We start from the raw sequence: 21086 nt of genomic DNA, 5'->3' as shown, positions 1-21086 counted from the left end.
ATGACTGGTCAATCAAATACCATACAAACCCCACAGACACACTCATACCTGCAACACCTGGCTGGTCACACCCAATAGACGCACATTCCGTACCTGCAACACCTGGCTGGTCACACCCTTTACACACACCCATACCTGCAACACCTGGCTGGTCACACCCATTAGACGCACATTCCGTACCTGCAACACCTGGCTGGTCACACCCAATAGACGCACATTCCGTACCTGCAACACCTGGCTGGTCACACCCTTTACACACACCCATACCTGCAACAGCTGTCTGATCACACCCTTTACACACACCCATACCGGCAACACCTGGCTGGTCACACTCATTATACAAACACCTGTACAACGCCTGGTCAGTCACATCCTGCACGCACACCTGTGCCCGCAATGATTGGCCAAGCAAACCCCACACCAGCCACACAGGACCAGTCAGACCTTGTACACACAACAGTACCAGCAAAGATCTATATACACATATACACCATGTTACATTCATAACTGCATTTTATATCTGTGTGAAATATAGAGATCTGATGATGGCTATATAAAAGGTACACAAATGGGCAGATCTGCCAGGCCCTCTGCTGTCACAACCGGCTACTCACCTCTCCATAGCCGCAGACCACCACCTGCTTCCCCCCAAACATCATGTCCGTTGTCCTCTTAAGGCTGAAAGGGATAGATTAAAACAGACAGCAGTTAAGTAGAAAACTCCCTAGCACCTGCCCCATCTCCCCAGTCCCCTCTCTATACAAGGGTACAATGTAATTGTAAACGAGCCTCTAAACATCAGAGACCCAGACCCACACATCACATGTATCCCGCTGCTCTGTAGCTTTTGTATAGTGCCTCCCACACACAGTATACAAGGTATATTACACCATTAACAGACACAATAACAAATGTAAATTGCAACAATTTGTACTATGGTTAATAAAAACATTTCATATTAACGTCCCTTTAACAGATTATAAAACACTGGTGCGTGCGTTCACCCTTTGGTTTATATTTATTAAAGGGATAGTTATTGGGTTTTTTTTTCCCCTTCCCTTTTATTTGTTCTCAATGATCCATTGTGTTGGCTGGAGTGTATTACATTATTTTTACAAATATATCCAGTACCTTTAATTTTGCCATTTTAAATAACTGCTTTGCATGGCGTATCCTTTTTGGCATTTAGTCATTTCTTGCTTTCAAAGGGTTAAAACACGGCTCTTTCTTAAAGGGACACAAAACCAATTTTTTTTCTTTAATGATTCAGAAGGAGCATCCAATTTTAAGCAACTTTCTAATTTACTCCTATTATCAATTTGCTATAAATGTAAGCATAGGAGCCGGCCCATTTTTAATTCAGAACCTGGATTGCGCTTGCTGATTGGTGGCTAATGGGCCGGCTCCTAAGCTTACATTCCTGTCTTGTTTTTTTCCAAAAAAAGATAGCAAGACAATGAAGAAAAAAATGATAATAGGAGTAAATTAGAAAGTTTCTTACAGTTGCTGCTCTATCTGAATCATGAAAGAAAAAAAAAAATGTGGGTTTTGTGTCCCTTTAACTGGTTAATGACCATATGGATGTGAACACTTGTCACGTGATCACTGGCTTCTCATCACCCAGACCCCAGTGCATATGGAGAGAGCCAATCACTATCCTGCCTTATTCTGTGCCAACCATGGACGCTATAACAAGTTGATACACTTCCACTGCGAGGGGAGCCACCACCATTACATTTTGATGCTAACCGGATCCTTAAAGGGTTAAGCTACACTTTAGCTTGTAAAGTCACTGGGCTGAGCACTTACCTGCCTGCACACAATGCATTTTAGGATATCACTCTGCAATTACTTTCACCTGCTACTCATTAACCAAGCTGGGCAATCAATAATGGCTTTTTACAACCGATATGAGAACATAAAACCTAGTGACAATTAGCTCTATTTATTGCTGTGTAAATGGTGCATGACACTGTATTAAAGAGACAGTATCTGGGACATAACATTTCAGATCTGGTAAAACAACCAGCAATATACTTGTATTGGTCATGTTGTCCCCTTTTTCCTGTGATGTTGAAAAACAAAGATTTGCCAGTTCTGATAACTGGAAGTGCACCCTGCAAACTTCACAAGAATAAACCTGCTACATATCCGTCTCTAACTGGCTTAAGGACAGTGACATATCCCTAACAAACGACCGTGGGAAGCTCCAGATAAAACATGAGGTGGGTGGGGTTTGGCAAACAAACAATTTAAATAATTTTCTTTATTCTTAGATAAAGGGAAAATTGGAGGTAAAAGTTTAAGTGTGTAATTACCCATTTACTGTTTAATTATGTGTAGGAAAAATATACTTTGTAATCTACTTGCAACGCTTTGACCGTTTTTCTGCAATTTAAACAGTCTACACCAAAATTGTTATTATTAAAAATGATAGATAATCCCTTTTTTACCTATTCCCCAGTTTTGCATTAACAACATTGTTATATTAATATACTTGTTACCTTGGTGATTACCTTGTATCTAAGCCTCTGCAGACTGCCCCTTATTTCAGTTTTTTGATAGACTTGCATTTTAGCCAATCAGTGCTGACTCATAAATAACTCCACACGAGTGAGCACAATGTTATCTATATAAAACAAACTAGCACTGCCTAATTGTGAAAAATTTTGGGACAGTTTACCCTATTTTTCTCTCTCCAATTTGTACTTAATGGTCCAGTTTACCTTCTGGAGAGTATTAAATTGGTCGCAAATCGTTTATTAACCTTTATTTTCGGCATTTGAAATAGCTGCTTTTGTCTATGGTATCCCCACCTAAACTTAACAGTTTAATACTAAAAGGGCCAGTAAACCTAGCAAATAATGTTATATAATTCTGCACACAGTGCAGAATTATATAACATTAGCTTAGCGCCAGATTTCTTAAGTGAAGGGTTAAATAGATATCTCGCTAAGAAAACAGAACGCTGCTCCTGGCTCTACTGAGTGGGCCTGTTTTCTTCTCCTAAGCGCATGTGGCACCCTGTCTAATCACAGCCAGCCCGATCACGCTATTAAACTCAATGTAGCTGGTCTGGTAGTGGGAGTGACTAGACAGCGTGCCCGCAATGCGCCAGGAGCGGAGTTCTGTTTTCTTTGCAAGATATCTATTTAACCTTTCACTTTAGAAATCTGGCGCTAAGCTAATTTTATATGTTATAACATTATTTGCTAGGTTTACTGGTCCTTTAAGTATTTGCTATGTAAAAGCTGTGCAAAAATATCTAGCAAAAGTCAATACACTCCACGTGAGGGTTAGGAGCATAAAAATCATAATTTTCATGAATTCTCTCTGCGTATTGGGCTTTGGCACACAGATATAGATATAGATATAGATATATATATATATATATATATATATATATATATATATATATATATATATACACACATACACACACACAGTGGTACAATAAGATCTGATTTCCCTGCAAGATCAAACCGTTTTAATGGATTGTGCTTTAAAAAAACAAACACATCAAAACCATCATATATAAAAAATAGACAGGAACAATTTCTTATAATTTTAAACTATGCAGCTGACATAAGTCCATGGAAACACAATGCCCTTAAAACATGTGCTGTACTCTTGAAATGCAGGCTAAACTGCTGATAAATGCTTTGCATAAATAATAAAAACAATGACTAAATGTCGCTTTAAGGGTTCAAGTTACTGACAACTTGTTTTTGAACCTTTTCAAAAACCTGTTTAGAAAGTAGCAGAAAGTCAGAGCTGCCACAAACAAATACATCCCAGACATCTATAGCTACAAGAAAGACAAAGCACATAGTAGAGTGACACTTACTCAGCAGCCAGTAACTTACCCGTCCAGGATAGATTCTCTGCAGCAATACAGATTGTCAAACTTTTGCTTAGTGACAGAGTCATTGACATTCATGGCAGGAACACACAGCTTTCCGGCTTTAGATAACTGGTACAGGCTGTGGGAGAGACCGCGAACACGTCAGACAGCTGACAATCTGTATCATACAGTACATTTGTATTAGCAAAGCCCTCTGTTCCTTATCTGGTGCCATTGTGATACCATCACGTCTGCACTGACCCACAACACCATACTGTGAGACGGGCTATGTCACCTGCACGCTTATACTACATAGAGAATGTACCTGCAGATCACAGTGTACTGTAACTTGTAAAGCTGTCAGATCTAGGTTTGTAGTAACACTTTCTTCCCCTCAGACACTTACCAATGCACAGCAGTAACGCTTTCTTCCCCTCAGACACTTACCAATGCACAGCAGTAACGCTTTCTTCCCCCCAGACACTTACCTATGCACACCAGTAACGCTTTCTTACCCCCCCCCCCGACACTTACCTATGCACACCAGTAACGCTTTCTTACCCCCCCCCCCCCGACACTTACCTATGCACACCAGTAACGCTTTCTTACCCCCCCGACACTTACCTATGCACACCAGTAACGCTTTCTTACCCCCCCAGACACTTACCTATGCACACCAGTAACGCTTTCTTACCCCCCCCAGACACTTACCGATGCACACCAGTAATGCTTTCTTCCCCCCAAAAACTTACCGACACACACCAGTAACGCTTTCTTCCCCCAGACACTTACCGATGCACACCAGTAACGCTTTCTTCCCCCAGACACTTACCGATGCACACCAGTAATGCTTTCTTCTCCCAGACACTTACCGATGCACACCAGCAACGCTTTCTTCCCCCAGACACTTACCGATGCACAGCAGTAATGCTTTCTTCCCCCAGACACTTACCGATGCACACCAGTAACGCTTTCTTCCCCCAGACACTTACCGATGCACACCAGTAACGCTTTCTTCCCCCAGACACTTACCGATGCACACCAGTAACGCTTTCTTCCCCAGACACTTACCGATGCACACCAGTAACGCTTTCTTCCCTCAGACACTTACCGATGCACACCAGTAACGTTTTCTTCCCCCCAGACACTTACCGATGCACACCAGTAATGCTTTCTTCCCCCAGACACTTACTGATGCACAGCAGTAACGCTTTCTTCCCCCAGACACTTACCGATGCACAGCAGTAATGCTTTCTTCCCCCAGACACTTACCGATACACACCAGTAACGTTTTCTTCCCCCAGACACTTACCGATGCACACCAGTAACGCTTTCTTCCCCCAGACACTTACCGATGCACACCAGTAACGCTTTCTTCCCCCAGACACTTATCGATGCACACCAGTAATGCTTTCTTCCCCCAGACACTTACCGATGCACACCAGTAACTCTTTCTTCCCCCAGACACTTACCGATGCACACCAGTAACGCTTTCTTCCCCCAGACACTTACCGATGCACACCAGTAACGCTTTCTTCCCCCAGACACTTACCGATGCACACCAGTAACGCTTTCTTCCCCAGACACTTACCGATGCACACCAGTAACGCTTTCTTCCCTCAGACACTTACCGATGCACACCAGTAACGTTTTCTTCCCCCCAGACACTTACCGATGCACACCAGTAACGCTTTCTACCCCCAGACACTTACCGATGCACACCAGTAACGCTTTCTTCCCCCCAGACACTTACCTATGCACACCAGTAACGCTTTCTTCCCCAGACACTTACCGATGCACACCAGTAACGCTTTCTTCCCTCAGACACTTACCGATGCACACCAGTAACGCTTTCTTCCCCCAGACACTTACCGATGCACACCAGTAACGCTTTCTTCCCCCCGACACTTACTGATGCACAGCAGTAATGCTTTCTTCCCCCAGACACTTACCGATGCACACCAGTAACGCTTTCTTCCCCCCGACACTTACTGATGCACAGCAGCAACGCTTTCTTCCCCCAGACACTTACCGATGCACAGCAGTAATGCTTTCTTCCCCCAGACACTTACCGATGCACACCAGTAACGCTTTCTTCCCCCAGACACTTACCGATGCACACCAGTAACGCTTTCTTCCCCCCAGACACTTACCGATGCACACCAGTAACGTTTTCTTCCCCCCAGACACTTACCGATGCACACCAGTAATGCTTTCTTCCCCCAGACACTTACCGATGCACACCAGTAACGCTTTCTCCCCCCCAGACACTTACCGATGCACACCAGTAACGCTTTCTTCCACAATGCCCTTAATTTTCTTAAACATATTAGGATACTTCTTGTAGATCCAATGTGTGAGATCTCCACCATCGTCCAAAATCTGTAACAAGCAACAGTTATTGTAAAAAAAAAAGCAGCTTAATAAATCTATGGATGCCCACCAGGTGGCGTAAGTGCTCTGATACTGCACAGTAATGCTTTCCATTAACACCAGCCAGAATGGCATCCCATGGTTTGAAATCAATGCCAACTTCACAAACTTATTTAAACAAAAACAGAAAATGTGCGACCAGCAATAGCGCTTCTGTGCGTTTCTTATTGGGGTTACTAGTTAGGATTAAGTCCATGGTAATGAACCTCGCAGGTGAGCATAGATACTCACCATATTAGGCTGCCAGCCTTCAACATTTACACAGCGGTCAATGCACCACCAGAAATCATCTTCCGACTCGCCCTTCCAGGAGAAAACTGGGACACCTGTGAAACATTTTAGTGATGTAACCTATAAGTGCCTCGAATTCACAATAACTTTATTTATATTCTAAAATCAAGCAAATGGCTTAGTGAGGAGGCAAGGTCTATCATATAACTAACGTGTAATCTTATTATGATCATAGGCGCATCAATAGCAGACAATGCGACAAAGAGCATCCAATCGATTAATGCTGGTGAAAAGCACATGGCTAGAGAACTGACACAAGGACACATATGAAAAGCAGCAGCGTGTCAGAGCTACATGACTATTACTGCCAGTGACTATGTGTCCATTTAATAATTAACCCCATCCAATGCAGCCCTATTTTGCCCCAGGGGGTTCAGTTTCTTATGTTATTTCTCTAGATCTGAGTTTCTATTATTCACGTACCACTCTCTGCCAGCGCAGCAGCCACTTCATTGAGGGTGGAGTAGATATTACAGGCGGCCCACCGACACTGTGCTCCCAGGGCTCCCAGCGTTTCAATGAGAACCTGTAGCAGAAAGGTATAGACATGAAGGCAACACTACGTCACACTAGGGGTTAAAAAAAATACAATGCATTGCAGTCTGAGACAGAAAGTCAGAGGTTAATTACACATTGCCTCAAGATGCTCAGATAGAGACTGGGGGGTGCTGTGGCCCTCACTGGTTCTAGCTCCAGTTCCCTGTTTATCCTGGTATGTCCCCAGCCCTAGGATCGAGGCTACAGGATTTTACCATTAGGGTCTCATTACTGGAGCTGTACGGCTTATACATACGCTACACATGTGGTCACTAAACTTATTTACGGCACAGATACCACCTTTTTCTTTGCTTCGTGTGGCTTCTAACTGAAATTTGTAGACCAAGAACCACTTTTTAAAAATAAAATAAATATGGTGAAAAACAAAATTGTAATGCCTGGGAGGAATAATACTGCAAGCCTGAGGTCCGGTCACTTTCATGTTTTTACCCCTATTTAAAACAGTTTCAAAATGTTTAACTATGTCCTGAAAAAACGTTTAACTTGCATGCAGGCGAATTGTCCAACAGGGCAGGGGAGTTGGAAATTTAAGCAATCTGCCTCCGGTCTAGCCATGAACTATGCCAAATACATAATAATTACAGCTGTTTTGTGTTCTGTGTATTTATTAAAGGATCAAATGCACAAATAACCTTTTGATGCCAATACGGCCAAGTCAGGTGACATAATGGCTATTAATACAAGTGCAACCTGTGTACTCACCGCTGTCTGCGCTGTGATATGAGTGCAGCCCACAATCTTGGCGCCTGCCAGCGGCTTCTCGCCCTGCGCTCTCTTGCGCAGAGCCATAAGGGCAGGCATCTCTGTGTGAATAGATAACAGCGGAACAGACTGAGATTGGGTATCACTCATGATTAGATGATAACGTACAGTTAAAACAGACATGAAGTCTCACATTTTCCTTTAACGATTCCGATAGAGCAAAAAGTCAAAACAATGTACTTCTGTTTTCACATTTACTTTCTTCTCTTGATATCTTTTATTGAAGAGTAAAAATCAGTAGGCTTACAAGAGCTCAGAAGTGTGCACGTGTGTCTACTATTATTTGTAGCTTTGTTATACAAGGGCTGCCATAGAGTAGTAGACACAAGTGCACACTCCTGAGCTCTTGTAAGGTGTATCCAGTCCACGGGTTCATCCATTACTTGTGGGATATTCTCCTTCCCAACAGGAAGTTGCAAGAGGACACCCACAGCAGAGCTGTGTATATAGCTCCTCCCCTGCCACCCCCAGTCATTCTCTTGCAACTCTCGACAAGAAAGGAAGTATCAAGAGATATGTGGTGACTTAGTGTAGTTTTACCTTCAATTACCGGCGTTGTACTGTTTTACTCTCAGGCAGAAATTAGAAGAAGAATTCTGCCTGGAGGTTTGATGATCTTAGCGGTTTGTAACTAAGGTCCATTGCTGTTCTCACACATAACTAAAGAATATGGGAAAACTTCAGTTGGGGGAAATGGCCTGCAGTTTACCTGCTTTGAGGTATGTTCAGTATTTTTATTTCTAGAGAGATGAATAAGATCTAGAAAATGCTGACAAAGCCTGTGTATTTGAGGTAAGCCTGATGCAGTGATTTAACAGTGACTGGGATCATGCTTACAAAACAGGGTAATACTCATGTTAATATTCATATTACTCAGTGACAAAACGTTTACATGATTTCATAAATAGGACGTTTTTTCTCTGAGGGAGATAAGTCTTTATTTGGGGCCTAGTTTCCACATGGCTAGTCAGATACTCCCAGGAGTATTTTCTTAAGGCCCCTCTGACATCCAGTACATGGTGGGAGGGGCCTATTTTAGCACTCTAACTGTGCAGTTTTAATTCAGACTGAGACATCCAGCTTCCCTAGGAGGAGTCCTCTGGCATCTGAGGACCATTTCTAAGGGGTTATTCCTGCACAAAATCGTATTTAAGGGCAGGTAGGAGCCTCAGCAGAGCTGTGGCAAGGTGCTCAATTGACTTTTAATGTTTTTTAACGTTTTTCAATCCGGTTTGGGGCCTAAGGGGTTAATCATCCATTTGCAAGTGGGTGCAATGTTGCTTTAGTCCCTTACACACACTGTAAAAATTTCAAAGTCTTTACTGTATTTTTTCACTGTTTTGCAGTTTAAGTGCTAGTTTTTTTCTCTTAAAGGCACAGTAACGTTTTTGTTTAATTGCTGTTTCACCTTTATTAAAGTGTTTTCCAAGCTTGCTTGTCTCATTACTAGTCTGTTAAACATGTCTGACATAGAGGAAACTCCTTGTTCAATATGTTTGGAAGCCATGGTGGAACCCCCTCTTAGAATGTGTACCAAATGTACTGAAATTTCTATAAACTATAAAGACCATATTATGGCGCTTAAAGATTTATCTCCAGGGGATTCTCTGACTGAAAAAGAGGGAGATTATGCCATCTAACTCTCCCCATGTGTCAGAACCTATAACTCCCGCTCAAGTGACGCCAAGTACATCTAGCGTGTCTAATTCTTTTACCTTACAGGACATGGTGGCAGTTATGAATGCTACCCTCTCAGAGGTATTCTCCAAACTGCCAGGGCTACAAGGAAAGCGAGACAGCTCTGGGGCTAGAACTAATACAGAGCTTTCTGACGCTTTAATGCCTGTGTCCGATACACCCTCACAATGCTCAGAAGCCAAGGCAGGTGAGCTTCTATCTGTGGGTGACTTTTCAGACTCAGGGAAGGCGTTACTTCAGTCTGATTCTGAAATGACAGCGTTTAAATTTAAGCTTGAACACCTCCGCTTATTGCTTAGGGAGGTTTTAGCGACTATGGATGACTGTGACCCCATTGTGGTTCCAGAGAAATTGTGTAAAATGGACAAATTCTTTGCAGTACCTGTTTACACTGATGTTTTTCCAGTCCCTAAGAGGTTTTCGGAAATTATTACTAAGGAATGGGATAGACCAAGTGTGCCGTTCTCTCCCCCTCCTGCTTTCAAAAAGGATGTTTCCCATAGATGGCGCCATACGGGACTCGTGGCAGACGGTCCCTAAGGTAGAGGGAGCAGTCTCTACCCTAGCTAAGCGTACAACTATCCCCGTCGAGGACAGTTGTGCTTTCCTAGATCCTATGGATAAAAAATTGGAGGGTCTAATTAAGAAAAATTTTTATACATCAAGGTTTTATTCTCCAGCCTCTTGCATGCATTGCCCCAGTTACTGCTGCAGCGGCTTTTTGGTTTGAGTCTCTTGAGGAGGCTCTACAGGTGGAGACCCCGCTAGACGATATTCTAGACAGGATTAAAGCTCTTAAGTTAGCTAACTCCTTTATTTCTGACGCCATTTTTCATTTAGCCAAGCTAACGGCTAAAAAGGGCGCTATGGCTTAAGTCCTGGTCAGCAGACGTTACTTCAAAGTCATCTTCTTAACATCCACTTCAAGGGACAGACCCTATTTGGGCCTGGTCTGAAGGAGATCATTTCTGATATTACTGGAGGAAAAGGTCACGCCCTTCCTCAGGATAGGTCAAATAAGTTAAGGACCAAACAGAATCATTTTCGTTCCTTTCGAAACTTCAAGAGTGGCGCAGCTTCAGTTTCCTCTAATGCAAAACAAGAGAGAAAACTCGCCCAGTCCAAACCAGTCTGGAGACCTAACCAGGCTTGGAACAAGGGGAAACAGGCCAAGAAACCTGCAGCTGCCTCTAAGACAGCATGAAGGAGTAGCCCCCGTTCCGGGACCGGATCTAGTAGGGGGCAGACTTTCTCTCTTCGCCCAGGCTTGGGCAAGAGACGTCCAGGATCCCTGGGCATTAGAGATTGTTTCCCAGGGATATCTTCTGGACTTCAAAGCTTCATCTTCAAAGGGGAGATTTCATCTCTCACAATTATCTGTAAACCAGATAAAGAGAGAGGCATTCTTATGTTGTGTTCAAGACCTACTGGTTATGGGAGTGATCCACCCAGTTCCAAGGGAGGAACAGGGGCAGGGCTTCTATTCAAATCTGTTTATAGTTCCCAAAAAAGAGGGAACTTTCAGACCAATCTTGGATCTCAAGATCCTAAACAAAATTCTCAGGGTCCCATCCTTCAAGATGGAGACTATCCGAACCATCCTCCCTATGATCCAGGAGGGTCAATATATGACTACCGTGGACTTAAAGGATGCTTATCTCCACATTCCGATTCACAGAGATCATCATTAGTTCCTCAGGTTCGCCTTCTTAGACAGGCATTACCAGTTTGTGGCTCTTCCCTTCGGGTTAGCCACGGCACCAATAATCTTTACAAAGGTTCTAGGGTCCCTACTGGCGGTTCTAAGGCCACGGGGCATAGCAGTGGCTCCTTACCTAGACGACATTCTGATACAGGCGTCGACTTTTCAAATCGCCAAGTCCCATACGGACATTGTTCTGGCCTTTCTGAGGTCTCACGGGTGGAAGGTGAACGAAGAAAAGAGTTCTCTATCCCCTTACAAGAGTTTCCTTCCTAGGAACACTGATAGATTCAGTAGAAATGAAAATTTTTCTGACAGAGGTCAGGATTATCAAAGCTTCTAACTTCCTGCCGTGCTCTTCATTCCACTTCTCGTCCATCAGTGGCTCAGTGTATGGAAGTAATCGGCCTAATGGTAGCGGCAATTGACATAGTTCCGTTTGCCCGCCTACATCTCAGACCACTGCAACTTTGCATGCTCAATCAGTGGAATGGGGACTACATTTGTCCCCTCTGCTAAATCTGGATCAAGAGACCAGGGATTCTCTTCTCTGGTGGTTATCTTGGGTCCATCTGTCCAGGGGAATGAGTTTCCGCAGGCCAGAGTGGACTATAGTGACAACAGATGCCAGCCTTCTGGGCTGGGGCGCGGTCTGGAACTCCCTGAAGGCTCAGGGTTCGTGGACTCAGGAGGAAGCCCTCCTTCCGATAAACATTCTGGAACTGAGAGCGATATTCAATGCTCTTCAGGCTTGGCCTCAGCTAGCTGCGGTCAGGTTCATCAGATTTCAGTCGGACAATATAACGACTGTAGCCTATATCAACCATCAGGGGGGAACAAGAAGCCCCCTGGCAATGTTGGAGGTTTCAAAGATAATTCTATGGGCAGAGGTTCACTCTTGCTATCTCTCAGCTATCCATATCCCAGGAGTAGAGAACTGGGAGGCAGATTTTCTAAGTCGGAAGACTTTTCATCCGGGGGAGTGGGAGCTCCATCCGGAGGTATTTGCCCAGTTGATTCAACTATGGGGCAAACCAGAACTGGATCTGATGGTGTCTCGTCAGAACACCAAGCTTCCTTGTTACGGGTCCAGGTCAAGGGATCCCCAGGCAATGCTGATAGATGCTCTAGCAGTGCCCTGGTCCTTCAGCCTGGCTTATGTTTTCCCACCATTTCCTCTCCTCCCTCGTCTGATTGCCAAGATCAAGCAGGAGAGAGCTTCGGTGATTTTGATAGCACCTGCGTGGCCACGCAGGACTTGGTATGCAAATCTGGTGGAAATGTCATCCCTTCCACCATGGACTCTGCCGCTGAGGCAGGACCATCTACTCCAAGGTCCATTCAAACATCCAAATCTAATTTCTCTGCGGCTGACTGCTTGGAGATTGAACGCTTGATTTTATCAAAACGCGGTTTCTCCGAGTCGGTCATTGATACCTTAATTCAGGCTCGAAAGCCTGTCACCAGGAAAATCTATCATAACATATGGTGTAAATATCTTCATTGGTGTGAATCCAAGAGTTACTCATGGAGTAATGTCAGGATTCCTAGGATATTATCCTTTCTCCAAGAAGGATTGGAGAAGGGATTGTCAGCTAGTTCCTTAAAGGGACAGATTTCTGTTCTGTCTATTCTTCTGCACAAGCGTCTGGCAGATGTTCTAGACGTTCAGGCGTTTTGTCAGGCTTTAGTTAGAATCAAGCCTGTGTATAAACCTGGAGTTTAAATTTAGTTCTTAAAGTTCTTCAAGGGGTTCCGTTTGAACCTCTGCATTCCATAGATATCAAGCTTTTATCTTGGAAAGTTCTGTTTTTGGTAGCTATCTCTTTGGCTCGAAGAGTTTCAGAGTTATCTGCCTTACAGTGTGATTCCCCTTATCTGATCTTCCATGCAGATAAGGTAGTTTTGCGTACCAAACCTGGGTTTCTTCCTAAGGTGGTATCTAATAAGAATATCAATCAGGAGATTGTTGTTCCGTCACTGTGTCCTAATCCTTCTTCAAGGAAGGAAGGTCTATTACACAATCTTGACATGGTTCGTGCTTTAAAGTTTTATTTACAAGCTACTAAGGATTTTCGTCAAACATCTGCATGGTTTGTTGTCTACTCTGGACAGAGGAGAGGCCAAAAGGCTTCGGCATCTTCTCTTTCTTTTTGGCTGAGAAGCATAATCCGTTTAGCTTATGAGACTGCTGGCCAGCAGCCTCCTGAAAGAATTACAGCTCATTCCACTAGAGCGGTAGCTTCCACATGTGCTTTTAAAAATGAGGCCTCTGTTGAACAGATTTGTAAGGCGGCGACTTGGTCTTCGCTTCATACTTTTTCTAAATTATACAAATTTTATACTTTTGCTTCCTCGGAGGCTATTTTTGGGTGAAAGGTCTTGCAGGCAGTGGTGCCTTTCGTTTAAGTTCCTGCCTTGTCCCTCCCTTCATCCGTGTCCTAAAGCTTTGGTATTGGTATCCCACAAGTAATGGATGAACCCGTGTACTGGATACACCTTACAAGAGAAAATAAAATTTATGCTTACCTGATACATTTATTTCTCTTGTGGTGTATCCAGTCCACGGCCCGCCCTGTCATTTTAAGGCAGGTGTTTTTTATTTTTAAACTACAGTCACCACTGCACCCTATAGTTTCTCCTTTTTCCTTGCTCGTCTTCGGTCGAATGACTGGGGGTGGCAGTTAGGGGTGGAGCTATATAGACAGCTCTGCTGTGGGTGTCCTCTTGCAACTTCCTGTTGGGAAGGAGAATATCCCACAAGTAATGGATGAACCCGTGGACTGGATACACCACAAGAGAAAGAAATTTATCAGGTAACCATAAATTTTATTTTTTACTCTAAAATAAAAGAAACCAAGAGAACAAAACAAAATTAATAACAGAACTAAATTTGAAAGTTGCTTAAAATTGCTGCTGTATCTGAATCATCAAAGTTTAATTTTGACCTGAGTGTCCCTTTAAAGGACAGTAAGAGGGGAAACTGTGCATATTAAATGGATATAAAACCTGCATTAGAAAATCCTCCATCTTAGCAGAATATCTGTTTTTATTGCCAGCCTAGACCTGTGAGTTAACCATAAAACGGTTAAACCCAGTTAAAGGGACACTAAACCCAATATTTTGTCTTTCACGATTCAGATAGAGCAGCAATTATCAGTTTTTCTTTGTACTCCTGGTATCTTTATTTGAAAAAGCAGGAATGAAAGCTTTGGAGCGTTGCTCTTGCTGATTGGATGGCTAAATGTAGCCAGGGCGCTGAACCAAAAATGGGCCAACTCCTAAGCTTAGATTCCCTTCTTTTTCAAATAAAGATACCAAGAGAACAAAGATAATTTGATAATAGGAGTAAATTAGAAAGTTGCTTAAAATTGCTGCTTTATCTGAATCATGAAAGGAAAAAAAATGGGTTTAGTGTCCCTTTAAAGTCAGCTGAGAGCAGCAACGCACTATTGGTTCGGAGGCGGAGCTAAACATCCCTGTCTTGAAATCCCACAGACAAATTTACTAAAATGATACAACTGACAGAGCAGCAAACGCTAGGACCAGCACACTAATAATACAGAAGTTTTGTGTGTTACTAAGCAGCAATCATGATTACTGAATACGCTATTACCTTGCTCTGCAATCTCGATCTCCCGGCGTCCAAACTCGGCCTGTTTGATGTTCTTGACGCAGAAATCGCCGCTGCCCTTGGAGTTCTTCTGCTGCTTGTCCCGTGGGGAGGTCTCATCATCAGAACTGTCTGTGTAGGAAGCAGCTAGTGAAAGAGGATATAATCAGCAAAGCCAACGCGGGGTACGTTGCCACAGGTCGCGGACAGAACGGCACATGTGGCTTGTGTTTTAACCAATGGGCTGCCAGAGAGGGGTGAAAAGCATTGCACAGTAAAATGTAAGAGCCCTCTGCGGCAACCAAGGGGTTAAAGGGGCAACAGGATTTGTTCTACTCATCTAAACCACTGCCTATAGATTAGCTTGTGTTCAATGTTATGTGACACTACTAACCTTAAATTGACATGAAACCCAAAAAATTAATTTTGTGATTTAGATAGAACAAACCATTTTAAACAACTTTCCAATTTACTTGTATTATCCAATTTCCTTCATTCTCTTGGTATCCCCTTTGTTGAAAAACAGCAATGCACATGGGTGCGCCAATAAAGTGAATAATACATGTGCAGCCACCAATCAGCAGGTCCTGAGCTCCCTAGGTATACTTTACAATAAAGGAACCAAGAAAACAAAACAAATTAGACAGAAGTAAATTGGAAAGTTGTTTCAAATCGCTTGCTGTCTGAATCATCATGAAAGAAAAACATTTGGGTTTCATGTCCCTTTAAACACAAGCTAATCTATAGGCAGGGGTTGGAGTGAATAGAAAAAATCCCTTAGGTAGTATTTGCGGACTACGTATCCCAACATGCCCTGTGAGAGGTGTGATTGAGGGGTTATTCCATCTAATAGGCTCCCCCCCCACTCTGCACAGCTGGATATGCAGTGCTCTCGCTCCAGACTAAACGGTAGCTTCATGCAGCGCTGAGGACAGGTAGAGGGCTGAAAGCTGCTGTTCATTTCATGTTTTCAGTACTGACAGCAGCTTCCCCTCCATTACAGGCCCCTTCCTAAATCCCAAAATGACTTCCCCATCTCACATACTGAAGAGGCAGAGCGGCACTAAACCCCCCAACTCTCCCAAACACTATATGTGTATGAGGCAGTGTGTGGGAGGCTGGTGCTGTCAGGACAGCGCCCCCTGGTGGTGAAAGTACTGCTGTACCGTTCATGTGTTCCTTACTGATTAAATGTTTTATTTCTTTATGAATTTCAGTGCCCTAAATATTCATTCGTTTGAAGGATTTAGATGAAGAATGAAACGTTATAGGCTGCATCATATAAAGCCTGTAAGCTCCACCTGGCTCAGCCCTCCAGTGTCCTTACTGCACGGGTTTAACCCATTGATTGAGGAGAGTTTATAAATGTGTGCGCCTTCAGCACTGGCAGGAATAGTGACTGCTGAGTAATCAGCCAATGGGTTAACTCCTTCCTGATCATTATATGCAGCTTGCTTCCTATTAACACATTAATTAACCTGCTACTGTATTGCTTTATGACCACTATAAAACTTTTGTTTATTTCCCCCTTTAAACTACTTAATTTGATAATCTCCTTTAAAGCCTTGAACATAACAGAATATAATATGCTTCCCTCTGCCTCCACCCTCTTCAATCTCTCCTTTTTACCTTTTAATGTCTGTCTCTATACTCTTTCCTTTGTCTTCTCTCAATCTCTGCCCCTTTCTATTCACCCCCCCCCCCTGTCCTTTCTCTTCTCACTCTCCCCTCTATCTCTACTCTTGGTCTCTCTCCATACCACCCCTCTCCATGCCTACTCTCTCCTCTATCATCACTCTGCATCTTCCCCCTCCCAGTTTCCGGTCTCTCACTCTTGAACCCTTTTACTTCCCCGCTCTCCTACTTTAGCTCTCTCCACTCCCTATCTATCCCTCTCGCCTTCTCTCTCTTCGTGATTTCTCTCTTCTTTCTGTCTTTCCTTTCTATCTATCTCTGCCTCCCTCTCTTCTCTAGCAAAATATGTGGGGCAGAGAAACTACAAAAACTAAATTTATGCTTTACTGATAAATTAATTTCTTTCATGGTGGTAAGAGTCCATGAGCCATCACATGTGGGAATATTCCCCTCCTAACCACTAGGAGGCAAAATGCACCCCCCAACACACCAAAGCTTTAAATATTTCCCACTTCCCATGATCCTTATTCATACTTATAGCCAAAGTAGATGAAGAGGGAGAAACAGAAACGAAAGCAGGGCAAAGAAGGGCAAAACAAGTACTGCCTCCACCTGAACAAAAATAGAGGGTGGGCTCATGTACTCTCACCATCATAAAAGAAATTGATCAGGTAAGCATAAATTGTGTTTTCTTTCATCAGCTGGTGAGAGGCCATGAGCCATCACATGTGGGAATCAATACCCAAGCTGTGGAGTCCACAAGACCACCATAATTAGAATGCAAGTCAGGCACTACAGCCCGCAGAACTTTCCTGCCAAAGCCAACCTCAAAAGAAGCATACACAAAGTGATGAAACTTAGGGGAAAAAAAGTGCAAAGGACGACCAAGTAGCTGCCTTAAAACTCTGATTAATAGAAGCATCGGTTTGAAAGGCCTTATCCAGATGAAAAAGCAGAAAAGGAGGTTCGCAAGACAAAGCTGACAATTCAGAGACTTATGGACTAAGAAAGAGCTAGTAGAAAAATTACAATCTAAGATAAAAGCAGGAGGTAAAAACCATGAATTTGCTCAAAAGGAGGGGTTTGAAGAACCCGCAAAACCAGATACAGATTCCAAGGAGGAGAAAATGGTTGAATAACAAAGGCCTGAAAGTCAGGAATTTTACTTATGAAACAAAACAGAAAGAGCAAAAACTGACTTTTCAAAGAACTGGCTTATAAACCTTTAAGCCTTACTGCAGGAACTCAAGAAGAAATCCAATGGCAACTTTTGCTAGAACATTATGCAAAAAATGTTTTCTAGACCTTAGAACAATCAGAATTGTTGAAGCTTGTCCATGCTTGATTCTGGCCATCACCCTGGATAGCAACACAAACTGAGGAAATATGTAAATCAGGTTGAATGACCAATGAACCACTAGGGCATCTATCATACTTGCCAGAGGGTCCAGAGACCTGGCACAATACTAAAGCAGTTTGTGATTCAAATTGGAGGCCTGCATCAGTAGATCTTGGTCTCAACTCTTATTACAAGCTTCAAGTTTTGTCTACTTCCCTGCTGTCTACATACAGATATCCGAGATATACTTGCATTTTCTGCATTAACTTCAGCCAACTGTTTCTGGACTTAGTACTCACTTTGGTTGTGGTCTTATTACTTGTTATATAAATCGCTATGCTGTAATTCTGATTGTTTACTTTGGTGCAAATGTCCGAATCAGACTACGGAACCGTCTGCATTGCTGGGAAAACCATTCCTCCTATTACAGAGGCTAAGAATATTCTGTAACCAGAATTACAGTACTCCTACCAGTGACGACTTATAGTTCTACGTGATCCTCCTATCTAAAATCGGATAACGGAAGGTTCCCTGTGTATCGGTTCCAGTTACCGATCAGTACAGAGACTCCTCCTCCCTCGCTACTCCAACTTAGATCGCAGTGTAACGCCAGCCTGCTTTTCTGGTCAGCTCCTGCTGCAGACGCTATCTGCTCTCATAATGCTCTTGCAGCCAGATCTAAGCACCTTACACTCAACTAAGTTTCCTTGATACTGATCATAGATTAAAGTCGCTTCAGTTTATAGGCCTGCAAGTCAATTACTACCTCTTCCTTTCAAGTATCAAAGAAATACTCTATATTTTCAAAGACATTGTAACTATAATGCTTCAACTATTCAAGTGGAACATTTCTCAGTGGGTCACTATCTACTCCAACCAGTGATTCACAACCTCAGTAAATCAGATATATAGAATCAGCTATATCCTTCCCTGGAAATCAACCCTCATCCAAGATTTAATCTGCAGTTGTGATCCACACCAGTTCAGCTAAATAGAGATATTAGTGCCATTACACTTCCTGACTCAGAGGCCAATCCCCTAAGAGAAGAGACTGGCAACTTAGAAAGTCTGACTCCCAATTGTCCACACCTGGAATACTGATTGCAGAAATCGCTAAGGGAATGCAAGTTCCTCCCTGATGATTGACATAAGCCACTGCAGTGACATTGTCTAACTGGAATCACAGAAAAGATTTGTGTCTGGGGACAGCAAACTCTAGAGAGCCCTGAAGATTGCAGAGAGTTCCAAAACATTTTTTGGTAACCTCACCTCTTGTACTCTCCAAGACCTCCAAATTGCACACAAATCAAGCAGGCTGGTATCAGTGGAACACACTGGACAAAGAGGCTCACAGAACCAGGAACTTGTGAATCTGCCACCAATTCAAGGACTGCATTGTCCTGTGATCTGACAATCCTCAGAAAGATTTTCATGGTCCCCATTCCATTGATGCAGCATCTGCATTTGGTGGGTCCAAAGATGAAACCTGGCAAATGGAACTTCATCTGATGCAGCCATCATGAGAACCTCAACTTCCATGCACTAAGCCACAGCTGCTGAAGAGCAAAGGCCTGTGCTGATCTGTCAGAGACAAGGACATTGTCTCAGAATTAATTATGAACCCCAGAAAAAAGACACATGAGTTTGAGGAGTTAACCAACTCTTTGGAAGATTAATTTTCCAACCGTGACTTTGAAGCAACTGAAGAACCACCTAAGTGTGAGACACAGCCAGATGAAGAGAGTCTAAACCAGAATGTCATCCAAGTAAGGAAATTACAGAAATTCCTTGAAATCTAACTACAGAGAGGGAGCTCCCTAGACTTTTTGGGCAGACTTCTTAGACTGACTGGTTTTGCACCAAGAATTAATAGTAGTCCGCTCTCTGAGCAGAGGAGGCATCTTTCTGAGATTTAGACTGACGAAAGGTGCAAAAGCTGCAGATCTAGGCTAACCCTAAGATTTTTATCCTGGGGCTAAAAAGCTCCCTTACTCCCTGTGACTGTGGCAATAATAGCATCTAGTTCAGACACAAGCAGAGACTTACCCTGGGAAGGGAGAGAAAGTAGTCTGCGTTTAGAAACCATATCAGCAGAGGAAGACTTAAAGGGACAGTCAACAAATTTTTATTTTAAAAGATAATCCCTTAATTACCCATTCCCCAGTGTTGCATAACCAACAGTTATAATAATACATGTTTTTACCTCTGTGATTACCTTATATCTAAGCCTCCGCAGACTGCCCCCTTATTTCATTACTTTTGACAGACTTGCATTTTAGTCAGTCAATGCACACTTCTCGGTAAATTCACGTGCATGGGCTCAATGTTATCTATATGAAACACATGACCTAACACCCTCTAGTGGTGAAAAACTTTCAAATTGCATTTAGATTAGAGGCAGCCTTCAAGGTCTAAGAAATTAGCATATGAACTTCCTAGGTTTAGCTTTCAACTAAGAATACCAAGGGAACAAAGCAAAATTGGTGATAAAAGTAAATTGGAAAGTTGTTTATTACATGCCCTATTTGAATCATGAAAGTTTTTTTTGGACTTGAATGTCCCTTTAAGCATGCCTAGTTATAACAGCAAAAGCAGAAATCTTAGCATTGATGCAGGTCATTTCCACTGCTGCATCACAAATACAGGAATTTGCTGTTTTTAGAGATTGTGTCACCACACAGAAGTGGCAGCTGCAACACGCTATACTAACTGTAGGCCTAAACATAAAACCTGCAAGCCGGTAGCACAGGCGCACTATGGTTTTAGCGCTAAAAGCTAAAACCAGAAGGCAACAAACAGAAATTAAGTGCAAGTGAAATAAAGCAAACTGTGCATAGCTCAGAATTAAAATCTGAGCGTGTGAAGCCGACCTCGCTAAATTTAAAACCCTAACCTCTAAAGTTTTTCAGTGCCTAAAAGTGCTATAACTGCTAGTATAAGGTGTATGGTGTAAAACTTGTGGGTACATTTTCAGACAAATAGCTTGTAAGGTGCAGGTACTAACCAATCAGAATCTCCGTCCACTGGGCTTACCTAAACTGTAGCAACCTGCTTCCCGCAGACAAGCCCATAATAAGCAGTGCAAGAAGGGATCTGAATCAGTTACAGCATCTGCCACCCAGGGGATTGGTGGACCATGGACAAGTCCACATTTCACCTGGGGAGGGAGCTAAGGGTCCACAAGGAGACCTTTTACTGCCTAGTTAACTCC

General features: G+C 43.0%; 1 protein-coding gene across 6 annotated transcripts in view; it reads right to left on the bottom strand.

The window, feature by feature from the left end:
* Window positions 1-21086, bottom strand: part of AHCYL2 (adenosylhomocysteinase like 2) — a 272274-nt gene that overhangs the window by 36538 nt on the left and 214650 nt on the right. For 3 of the 6 annotated variants that reach the window (XM_053716364.1, XM_053716365.1, XM_053716368.1), the window contains exons 3-9: window positions 14905-15048; window positions 7829-7929; window positions 6992-7094; window positions 6509-6603; window positions 6120-6226; window positions 3867-3983; window positions 615-678 (exon numbers count right to left, since the gene is read on the bottom strand). In XM_053716364.1, coding sequence (XP_053572339.1) covers window positions 615-678; window positions 3867-3983; window positions 6120-6226; window positions 6509-6603; window positions 6992-7094; window positions 7829-7929; window positions 14905-15048 — 731 coding nt within the window. The remainder of the gene's footprint in view (window positions 1-614; window positions 679-3866; window positions 3984-6119; window positions 6227-6508; window positions 6604-6991; window positions 7095-7828; window positions 7930-14904; window positions 15049-21086) is intronic. The other 3 variants (XM_053716366.1, XM_053716367.1, XM_053716369.1) reach the window with 1 other exon arrangement.

This window comes from Bombina bombina, chromosome 6, assembly GCF_027579735.1.
Source record: "Bombina bombina isolate aBomBom1 chromosome 6, aBomBom1.pri, whole genome shotgun sequence".
NCBI lineage: Eukaryota > Metazoa > Chordata > Amphibia > Anura > Bombinatoridae > Bombina > Bombina bombina.
This window is presented reverse-complemented; position numbering and strand designations above follow the sequence as displayed.